We start from the raw sequence: 11,783 nt of genomic DNA, 5'->3' as shown, positions 1-11,783 counted from the left end.
TCCCCAGTCTGCTTCACCGCGATACCGATTGCAGGATACTCTCCCCAGTCTGCTTCACCACGATACCAATTGCAGGATACACTCCCCAGTCTGCTTCACCGCGATACCGACTGCAGGATAGTCTCCCCATTCTGCTTCACCATGATACCAACTGCAGAATACACTCCCCAGTCTGCTTCACCGCGATACCAACTGCAGGATAGTCTCCCCATTCTGGTTCACCATGATACCAACTGCAGAATACACTCCCCAGTCTGCTTCACCGCGATACCGACTGCAGGATACTCTCCCCAGTCTGGTTCACCGTGATACCAACTGCAGGATACACTCCCCCATCTGCTTCACCGCGATACCGTTTGCAGGATATACTCCCCAGTCTGCTTCACCGCAATGTAGACTGCAGCATACTCTCCCCAGTCTGCTTCACCGTGATACCGATGCAGGATACTCTTCCTAGTGTATTTCACTGTGATAGCAACTGCAGGATGTGCTGTTCATTACGTATTTTTATTGCAAAACATAAATTTATTCATTGAAATATAATGGCCTGATATGGCAACTGCTCTATCCAGGACCATAAGAAACTACAAAGGGTTGTCTGCACAGCCCAGACCATCACAGAAGCCAACCTTCCATCCATGGACTCCATTTCACAGCTCATTGTAAAAGGTACGTAAAAGGCTGCCAACATCATCAAAGCCCCATCGCACCCCGGTAACATTCTGCTACAACCTCTTCCATTAGGCAAAAGTTACAGAAACTTGAACACATGCACCAGCAGGTTCTGGAACAGCTTCTTCCTGGTCGTTATTAGACTGATGAATGGAGTCTCTAACTTCAAATAATGCTGATCTTGATAATGTTGATCTTGCCTAGTGCATACCCTGTGCGATGTAACCTGTATGCTGTAAGTTTTTTTTTCACCCTATGATCTGTATGTCCTTGCTTACTATGATTTGTCCATATTGCTCGTAAACAAAGCTTTTCACTGTAATTAGGTACACGTGACAATAAATAAATCAAATCAATTCAAATAAAAATTATCTATAAGCACACACAAAAAATCCTAAAACAGTTCTGAAAAGGATAAAAAAAATTGGAACTTAACATTTCTGAGAGCTTCTTTGCAGTTGCAAAACAAAGATATTTTCTACTCATGCAGAAACTATTTACATTCATTTTGAGGCAATAAGAACAGTCTAAGAACTGAATGGACCCTCATTATACTTTGTCAGAAAGACCTTAGACGATGTCTTTGCCTACTGTGCCTTGGTAGCAGCTGTCACCATCCTTCGTGTTACAGAGTCAAAGAGCCATACAGCATAGAAACTGACCCTTCCGTCCAACTAGTCCACACTAACCATGTTCCAAACCAAACATGTCCCACTTGCCTGCGTTTAGCCCGTATCCCACCAAACCTTTCCTATTCATGTTCTTATCCAAATATCTTTTAAATGTTCTAACTGTAGCTACATCCACTACTTCCTCTTGCAGTTCATTCCATAAATGAACTACTCTCTGCGTAAAATTGTTGCCCTTGTGTCCTTTGTAAAACTTTTGCCTCTCACCTTAAAAATATGTCCCCTAGTTTTGAACTCCCCCACACTGGGGAAAATACCCTTGCTGTTCATCATATCTATGCCCTCCATGATTTTATAAACATCTATAAAGTTACCCCTCAACCTCTTCTGCTCCAGTGAAAAAAATCTTAGCCTATCCAGCCAACCTTTATCATTCAAACCCTCCAGTCCCAGCAACATCCTGGTAAATCTTTTCTGAACCCTCAGCACATAGTGCTGGCCCTTAGAATATGCCATGCTGCAACACTTGGTTGAGGTCAACTCTATACTGGAAGACCAGCAAGTTTGATCAAGTTGATGGTCCATCAGGCACAGTCAATGTTTGTCTCAGTATGTATTCTGGGAACAGACTGTACACCACAAAGCCCTGTGTCACAGAACTGCTTGGGATGAACCTCCATAAAAAATACTGCATTGGTCTCCAGACCTTCTTCACAAAGGCACATTCCATAAGGAGATGAGTGACAGGTTCTTTCACCAGTGCAGTGCTTCAAGAGCAGCATGAGATGGTGAACAAAGACCGGGCATAAATGAAGGATCTGATGGGCAGTGCCCTTCTCACCACCAGCCAAGCTACGTCTTGGTGCTTGTCGGAAAGTTCTGGCGATGAAATATTCTGCCAAATGACTTTGACAGTCTGCTCAGGGAACAACCTGATAGGATCAACCCTCTCCTTTTCCTGCCGGATGTTGAGGATACTACATGCTGACCACTTTCTGATGGACTTGTGGTCAAAGGAGTTTTACTTTGCAAATTTTTCCATGAATGACAGGTGACACACAATAGTCCAATTACTTGGAGCATTCCGTAGCAACATGGCCAGACCCATCCTTTGCAATACTGTGGGTATCATCAGTACATAGTGACACTTGGTGTTTGCACACTGAAGATCTACAAACAGTTTGATTCAGCCACACACAAAGGTGGTCATCAGAATGAGAGCAGTGCTCCCTTTTGCTCATTTTCTGCCTCACCTTGATGATACCCTGCTCCCAAGTTTTGGTGTATGCTCTGGCCCCTCTGAACTGTATTCCCAGCACCTTCAGATCATCTGTTCCCGGGCAGTGAAGGGTGTAGAGGATCAGTTGGCCCAGTTCCCTAAAAACATGGCCTCCTGCTTGCCTTGGTTTATCTTGGCTCCGGAAGCCAATTTGAACTGGTCGCAGTTGCTCATGAGTCTGCGCACTGACAGCAAATCCAAGCAGAAAACAGCAAAGTCATCCACATACAGGGAGGCTCTGACCTGCAGGCCTCCCTGCCTGGAATAGTTACCCTTCTCAGGCTCGCATCCTTTCTGATGGACTTGGCAAAAGGTTCTATGCAACACACAAACAAGGCAGCAGAAAGTGGACTGCCTTGCCAGCCTCCAGATCTCATTGGTAAGCTTGCTGACCACCCACAGATTGAAACTGCAATAACGATGTTTGTGTGTTATTTACATCCCTTTATGTGGATCACCTTACATCTTCTGCTTGGTACTGTTGTCATCATGAGCATCTGCAATAAGGAGGGTAAAAACATAACGGACATACTTTAGGAAATGCTCACGCATCAGTGAAACCTCATAAACTATGATACTGGGCACTGCACAAAGTTGAGTACCTCACAGCTTGCTCACTTTCCCTAGACTTCTTCACTGTGATGCTGACTGCAGGACACTCTTCCTGCTTGAGAGAAAAGAGTTAAAACTATGTTTGCTTGGTTGTATGTTTCAACTGAATATTAGTTTATTCTTTAAACTGGAGGGCAGTATAGAAGATACATAAAATTATATTTGTGGACTTCTGAAGTTCTAATACCTTTATAAATCAGGTTAAAAATAAATATAATAATGCAAATGTGTCTGTGAATGATTTGAATTAATATGATTATACGCACGACAGAGTGAGTGTGAGATTGTATGTCCCAGAGACTAGAGTTTGAGAATAACTGAACGTGGGGTCTTCGATGAGCCAAAGGCGGTTCCCGAGAGGTTGAGGCGGAAGCGGGCTGGATTGGGCTGGGCTAAACTGTCGTTCAGGCTGAGCTGGGCGAGTGAGTGTTGGTGATTGGGCGTTGCACTGATTTACTGGGGCTGGCCTGGAGCTGCTTGCTGAGGGGAGTGGGAGCGGGCAGACAGTGGGTCCTGGAGCGGCCTGGATTGTGGACATGTTGCGGATGGGGAGTGTGTGGTTGCTGGCCCTCCTGCTTCAGGCGGCTGCTGTGAGCGGTCTGTCCTTAGGGGAGCTTTACCCTCATGGGGAGGGCGCTGGGGACAAGCTGCTGACCCCCGGGGACGATGTCACTTCGGAGTCGGTCAGTTTGGCCCAAACGCTGCATCTATTCGACAGAACTGTTAAAAACCTTTATGTAAGTACCTGGTAACTTGGTCATCCAGAGAAAAGTTAACAACAAACATCTTCCCAAATTTGCTGGGGTGAAATTTTTTTTATGGGGAGCGGGAGGAAGGATTTTATTCCTGTGAGAAACTGTTGATCAAATGTTTTAATATTTGTTTTGTCAGTGGTTCCAGGGCGAGGGCGAAAAAAATCTATTTATTCCTACCATCTAATGATTAATAAGTATGTTAATTTAAATTGGAATTTCAACCGTTAACTTTCAAAGACTTTTCGGTTAACAACAACCATAATCTTCGTTGGTTTAGTTTTCATGCTACAGCAGATTAAGTTGTGTGAAGGCAGATGTATATTCGAGCAGTTCTGCACATGTTGAAATGGCCATCTAGAAAATTAAGTGAATCGGGAACGACCCACATCTGAAACTAAACCATACCACATTTTAGGTGGTCGGCGGAGGAATTTGTTTATTTTCAACATTTTCTGTGTTTCTTCGATCGTCAGCGTCTCGTGTGTTTTCTTTTTCAATCTGGTTTTCTTGACCTGGTTTAACAGCCGGTTGGTCCTGTTTGAGTGGAAAGTTTCTTCTCGAGACTGAAGTCAGGCAATTTGACTCCCGCCAGTGGGTTTTTTTGTTGTGTGTGTTTGCTGTGAATATTGCAGGTGATTGGACAAAATCAGGTTTAATCTGGCTGTATCCTTCAGTCCAGCAGTTCGGAAAATCGGGAGATAGCAAGAACTGCAGATGCTGGAGTCAGAGCCGATATAGTGTGGAACACAACAGGTCAGGCAGCACCAGCGGAGCAGGGTGTAAACCCGAAACGTCGACTTTCCTGCTCCTCTGATGCTGCCTGACCTTCTGTGTCCCACACTGTAGTTCATAAGATCGAGTGTTTTTTTTATTGCGATGTTTCTAAAGAGGGTGTATTGGCGGGGTTTATTTTCTCTTGGGGTGGGGTGGGGAGGCGGGTGAGTGGCGTGGAGGAGATCAGGCTTAGGGACATAATCTTCGAGATAACTTGTTCAAAAATGAAATTAGGTTGTACCAAGCTGGGACATATTTTGTCAGAAATGGTCTATATACAGGAGTGAGCAGGAAATTTACAAGAGCTGCGAGTAATTTTTTTTTTGCGTGTGTGAACGGATATCAGGAGATATTGTGGACCTGAGACACAGACCAGTCAGACTGTATTTGAGTGGCAGTACTGAATGGAAGGGCTGAGTGATCTCTTGTTTCTGGTGCCTGTGATCTCACTTGTGATTAGGTTGGTAGAGCACAAAAAGAATTGGTTTTTACTTTGGATTTTAAAACCTATATGTATTTAATTTTTAAAAATCATACCTGCTATCTGTTGTGTGTATTAAGGTGAACACAAACGGAATCATTACCATCAGCAAACCTCCGAGAGAAGTGAATTATGTCGATACTTTCCCACTAAGATTTGGTGCAATTGCGGCATTTCTGGCTGATCTGGACACTTCTGATGAAGTGGGGAAGATCTACTACAGGCAGGATTCGTCACCACAAATCCTCCACCGTGCTGCACTGATGATAAACAAAGGCTTCACTGAACTAAACTTCAAACCAGGCAATGTTTTCATTGCCACTTGGACCAATGTGACTGCTCATGAGGAGCTCAGACGAGGAGACCAACCACAGAATAAGGTAATAAGGTTGGTGCTATCTTAGAGTGAAATAACTGGGAAGTCAGAGTGAGAAGTTATTTACTGGGTTTCATACTTGAAGTAAATCCTGTCATTTGCTGAGTTAGCTAATGATCCAGGAAAAGGGTCACATTTGCAATAAATGCCCTAGGCTAGGGAGGGGAAGTTAAAATGATATGGCACATTCCTCGAGGATGTCCACTGGCTCCTGGTGTATGTATGTGCTGATATTTGGGCGAGGTCACCATTGCACCTTAGCAAGTTCCCTTCTATTACTAAGGTGAACCCCTAATGTTCAGAATTTGGATTATGGTAAAGCAGAGATCACTTGGAATACTGTACCATTGCTTTTGTAACTACTGATAAAATTGACTTCTTCAAAAGAGGGGGAGCAAATTAGTGTACAATCCTGAGACTTTCCTCAGACAGCTGTTCACAGCAGATGCTGAGATCCACACTCAGTGCCATGTGTCGCCATATGCTCGCTGTCTCGCGCTTGCTCTTGCGCTTTCGCTCTCTCGCTGTCTCTCGTTCGCGCTTTCGCTCTCGTGCTTTTGCTCGCTCTCGTTCTTTCGCTTTTGCTTTCGCTCGCATTCGCTGTCACGTTCTCTCGTGCTTTCGCGTTCTCGTGCTTTCGCGTTCTCTCTCGTGCTCTTGCTCTCTCTCGTGCCCTTTCTATCGTGCCCTCGCCTGCCCGCTCTCGTGCCCCCTCTCACCCCCTCTTGCCTGCCCTCTTGCCCGCTTCGCGTACTCTCTTGCCCATTCTCGCGCTCTTGATCAATACCACCTCACACTGGCTCAGAGCTGCCCTGCTTCCCTAGTTCCACTTCATCCTCTAGGTAACTCGACATTCTGATAATTAACATTTTCATTTCCTTTTAGGCAATAAGGAACACAAGAGATACCCGCACCCCTCTAAAAACTTCCTTCCCGCCCCTTCCCTCTGACTCCATCCCCTCTCCCAACTCCATCTCTTGTCAAGTATTTACTATTCTTTCTGACCTTGCACTCTCCAATGCTGAACTTTCTGTACACAGCAAAACTCTCAGTTTTATCCCTCTGTGCCCCCACCTCAATGAATTTTGGGCACGACATGATGTTGAACTCTCCTTCCATTGCCTTCACCTCCTTATTTGGATAATTGTCCTCTCCTGTCCCACAGACCCCTTTGTCCATCTCCAGCACTCTCCCTCCACTTGGACCCTTCCCTCTGGTTGTTTACCTGCTCTCAACCTGCTCTCATCGCGAACTATCAATGTGACATGGTCACCTCAATTTCTCTGCCCTGCCCCCTTACCCATTTGAGCCTATCTCCCCCTGAACTGACTGCACTCCGTGCTCTCCAATCCAACCCTGACTTTGTAATCAAGCCTGCTGACAAGGGTGGTGTCTGGTGGTCTGACCTCTACATTGTGGAGGCAAAGCGCTAGTTGTCAAACAGCTCCTTCTGGACCATGACCCTTCCATGAAACACCAGGCCATTGTGCCCTCAATGCTCACTAATCTCATTTCATCCAGTAATTTCTCCCCCATTCCACCCCCACTGCCTCCAAGCTCATAGTGTCCTAATCTTGCACAGCCCATTTCTAACCCTTTCCTAAAATCCACAACAAGTCTGCCCAGGCAGACCCATTGTTTCTGCCTGCTCCTGCTCCACAAAACACCTCTCGTCTTACTTTGACTTGATTTTTTTCTCTCGCCTATCCAGTCTTTTCCCACTTACATCTGCGATTCTGCTAACAATTTACATCCGTTTCAGAATTTCCAGTTTACGGGCTCCAGCTGCCTACCCTTCACCATTGACGTCTAATCCCTTTACACTTACATCCTCCATCAGGAAAGTCTTATCCACTCGTCAAAAGCTGTCCACTTCTTCCTGGAGAAAAGGTCTGAATTGTCCCCATCCACCACCACTCTCCTCAGCCTGGCCAATTTCGTCCTCACTTTGAGCAACTTCTCTTTTATCTCCTCTCGCTTTCATCAGGTCCAAAGGGTGGCCGTGGGCCCTCTCATTGGCCCCAGGTATGCCTGTCTGTTTGTGGGGTACATGGAACATTCCTTGTTCCAATCCTATTCTGGCCTCCATCTACAACTCCTTCTCCAGTAAATCGATGTCATCATCGGTACTGCTTACCTCTCTTATCTGGAACTTGAAAAATTAATCAATTTCACTTCTAATTTCCACCCTGCTTTCACCTTCACCTGGTCCATCTCTGTCTCCTCCCTTCCCTTCCTTGAAATCTCTGTTTCCATTTCTGGGGACAGGCTGGCCACCAATATCCACTACAATCCCACTGACTTCCACAGTTACCTTGACTGTACATCCTTACACCCTGACTCCTGTAAAGAGTCTATTCCATCCTCCCAGTTCCTCCATCTCCCTTGCATCTGTTCCGATGATGCCAACTTCGACAAGGGGGCCTCTGAAATGTCCACCTTTTTCCTCAGCTGTGGATTCCGCATCATCATGGTTGAGAGTGCCCTCAGCCGTGTCCGACCCACCTCCCGCACTTCGGTCCTCACTCCCTGTCCTCCCTCTCACAACAATGATAGGGTCCCCCTTGTCCTCACCTACCATCCCACCAGCATTCCCATACAAAGGATTGTTAGCAGCCATTTCTGCCACCTCCGGCGGGATGCCACCAGCAGATACATTTTCCTCCCCTGCCTAGTCAGCCTTGTGAAGTAGCGATTAACCTGCACTTCATCAATCTAGTCTGCTGTATTTGCTGTTCTCACTGTAGTCTCTTCTACTTTGGTGAAACGAAGCACATACTGGGCGATTGCTTTACAGAACACCTACATCCTGTCTCCAGAACTGACCCCAAGCTTCCGGTCACTCGCCACTCAACACACCATTGTTTTCCCTGGCCAACATCTCTGTCTCAGGCTTGTTGCAGTGCTCCACTGAAGCTTCGCACAAGCTGGAAGAACAGCATCTCATCTTCCACTTGGGGACTCTGCAACCTCCTGGTCTCCATATCGACTTGGATAATTTTAGGAACTGGGCACCTTCTCTCACGTCCTTATCCCAACCCTGACACACCAGGCCCTGTCATCATAAGCCACAAACAACCTATTGGGAGCTATTCATTCTCCCAGGCTGACCTTTACCCATTCCTTTCTCTGCTCAACTGTTTTTCTGTCTGTCAGGGTTCTATTTCCATCTATCGTTTACTTTTTTTTCCCCTCCTCCCCCACCCCTTCTCTAGCATATACACCAACCTTTTCCTAGCTACAATCAGTTCTGAAGAAGGGTCACTGGACCTGAAACATTAACTCTGCTTTCTCTCCACAGATGCTGCCAGACTTGCTGAGTTTTTCCAGCAGTTTCTGATTTTGATCCGGGGCCTTGCATTTCCTTCCGCACTGATCAGCCTGTTTGGTACTGGCGTGTGACAAATTAGGATAATGTACCTGTTGACAGTTCTGTGCAAATATGTCAATTGTCCTACATTATGAAAAAGTATTTTTTCCCAGTAGTAGGTTTTTTTTCTGGGGGTGTGAGGTAAATGCTGATACGTTTTATACATTACTAAAATCGGTCTCCTGTATTAAACAAAATAGGAGTATTTTAAATCCGAGATTCTCATTATTTTTGCCATTTCAGACAATAAACCAGGGATTCGGAAATGGGGGTCGGGACCCCAGATGAGTTTAGGAGCTGAAGTTATTGAGTCATGACTTCAAAGACAGCCATTGTTGCTGTATAGCTCTACACTGCAGCCCCTCCACTTTACTCAGGCCCTTCTTCCCTGTCTCCTGCTCTCCTTGATCTCTTCCCCTGCATGCCCACTCTGACACTTCTCACAGACATGTTGTGACAATTTTCAAGCCATGAAATGGGGTCACGGGGTTTGGGGGGGTGCGGGGATGGGGGGGATGGTGGATGTTGGGGATAAATATTGGAAAACAGTGCTATAAACTGTCCCAACATAGTCATCCATAAGGTTTGTTCAAAATGTACGCTTGGAACGATCACTGACTCCACCTATTGTCTTTCTCCTGTTGTCTTCTTGCCTGTAAAACTCATTCTGTGGTAGTAGATGTCACTGGCTAGGATGATGTTTATTTCCCATCTTTAATTGCCTTTGAGAAGGTGGAGATGAGCAGCTTTTTTGACCTGCTGCAGCCCATGTGAGAAGGAAGTTCAAAGACTTTGTTCCTTCCCTGTCACTGAGTCAATGATATAGTTCCTAGTTAACCTGATGTGGGGGTTGGAGCGGAACATGCAGGTGACGTTGTTCCTGTGTATCTGCTGCCCTTGTCCTTCTTAATGGTAGAGATATTGGGTTTAGAAGGTACTATCCAAGGACTCTCGGTGAGTTGTCGCAGTGCATCCTGTACATACTGCTGCCATTGTGCATTGGTGCTGGGAGGTGTGGCTTTAAAACAGGTGGTGAAAAATAAGTAATTTTCTCCCTGTTTCTCTTGATTTTTGTGGAAGCTCCTACAAAAAGCAATATTGTAATCACTGGATCACTGATTTGAGTGTTAATTATGGAATAAATTGACCAGGACACCAGTGACAACTCCCAGGTCTTTGAAATACTGCAATGGGATCCGTTCTGACTCTTTGATTTAATGTCTCCTCCAAAATTCAGCACCTCCAGCAATGCATTGGAGTCTGGAGTTATTGGTCTGGAGTAAATGTATCAAGTTGCTGGGGTGTAGATTGAAACAATGTCTACCTGACTCGGGTCAGAGTATTCACACTGAGCCATAGCTGATCCATATGTTGTAAATTCCTACATGTAGAATGATCTGTTGATGGCTTTTTGCGTTATCAGAAAAACACCTTCCAAGTGATATTGGCTTCTGATGAATCCAGCTCCTATGCTATTCTGCTGTACCCTGAAGATGGCTTGCAATTTTATGGAACACGTTCCAAATCGGCGAATAACATTGACTTAGAATTACCAGCTCGAGTAGGCTTCAGCAGAGGGGAAAGCAGTTTCGTGCTATTTACGCTTGAGGGACCGTCGTATGCAGTTACATCGAGCAGCGAACAATCTGTTAAAAACCTTTACCAGTAAGCAAATTTTAACACTTCTTAATCTGAAATGTTTTTTAACTTTTGTTTCTTCTGTCGTCCAGAAATTGGACAAATGTTTGTAAAGGAGAAACTTCCAGGCCCTTGAGAAGGAACATTGGTCTGAATTAAATAGCTCAGTAGATATAACATAATGGGCTGAATGTGCTCTTTTGGTGCTGTAGAATTCCATGATTCTATCCTGTTGTGATGTCTACCCTGAGAGAAGAAAATTGTTGCTGTTCTGTGTTCTCATGTAGAATATTTTTGGCACTTTTTTGAATATATCATAATCTCTACAGAAAATGTGTTCTAACCATCAAATCCTGTTTACTGTGGTCAGGGAAGCTTATTGACTTTGGTTTTCTATGTTTGACAGCTTCCGTTTGAAGAACATGTTGCATTGTTCCCTCATGGTTATAAGATTAGAAAGTGATTTCACTGAGACATTTTAAGGTGACTAAGGATTTGAATGGGAAGATACAAACTATTTCCTCTGACTGGGAAAGCCCAGAACATGGGAATCGTAAAACTTTGCAATTTAGGGCTGGCATTTTCAACCCCTCAAAGTGTCATGAAAGTCTGTCACCTAAAAAACTGCACAGGCTTGAGGTTTGGTTGAAAATTTCAAAGCTGGAATTTCTAATATATTTTAGTTAGAAAAAGGTGCCGAGGCTAGTAATTAGAGTTAAGAAACCATGATCTAATTGAATAGCAGAACAGACATGAAGAGCTAAATGACCAAACTGTTCCTCAGTGTATAATTTACATTTGATGTGTAGTGCGTTTGGCATCTTTACAATTGAACATCTGCATATCTTGTATATAGACTTATTTTGTTGGTGATATTTCATGGCTTGGCCAAACTTGAGTTGAGAGTTGTGATAACTATATATGCATAAAATGTATACTTTATGCAGCTGTGATATGTAGGAAGGACAGTGCTGATCTTCACTGTTTAAATCATTATTCAAGCAGGAACAGTACATAGAGTTAGAGATGAGGTTACCAGACCTTTCATTCAATGATAAGACTCCTGCTGACAACCAGAAAGTTGTCAGGAACTGTTGTGTATTCAGTTTACAACACAATCACTAGTGCACACACAACTGTTTCTGTTGCCTTTCCTGTTGATGGGATGGCAAGAGTTGCAGTGATTTTAAAATACTT

The 11,783-nt window shown here is 44.6% G+C and overlaps 1 protein-coding gene across 1 annotated transcript in view; it reads left to right on the top strand.

The window, feature by feature from the left end:
- The first annotated feature begins 3,631 nt into the window (after positions 1-3,631).
- Positions 3,632-11,783, top strand: part of nid1a (nidogen 1a) — a 107,681-nt gene continuing 99,529 nt past the window's right edge. Inside the window, exons 1-3 of the mRNA XM_048597089.1 lie at positions 3,632-3,929; positions 5,283-5,582; positions 10,372-10,613. Coding sequence (XP_048453046.1) covers positions 3,729-3,929; positions 5,283-5,582; positions 10,372-10,613 — 743 coding nt within the window. The 5' untranslated portion in view covers positions 3,632-3,728. The remainder of the gene's footprint in view (positions 3,930-5,282; positions 5,583-10,371; positions 10,614-11,783) is intronic.

Source organism: Rhincodon typus, chromosome 5 (genome assembly GCF_021869965.1).
Source record: "Rhincodon typus isolate 14 chromosome 5, sRhiTyp1.1, whole genome shotgun sequence".
Classification (NCBI taxonomy): domain Eukaryota; kingdom Metazoa; phylum Chordata; class Chondrichthyes; order Orectolobiformes; family Rhincodontidae; genus Rhincodon; species Rhincodon typus.
Note: the sequence above shows the minus strand (reverse complement) of the source record. Positions and strands in the feature narration are given on the sequence as shown.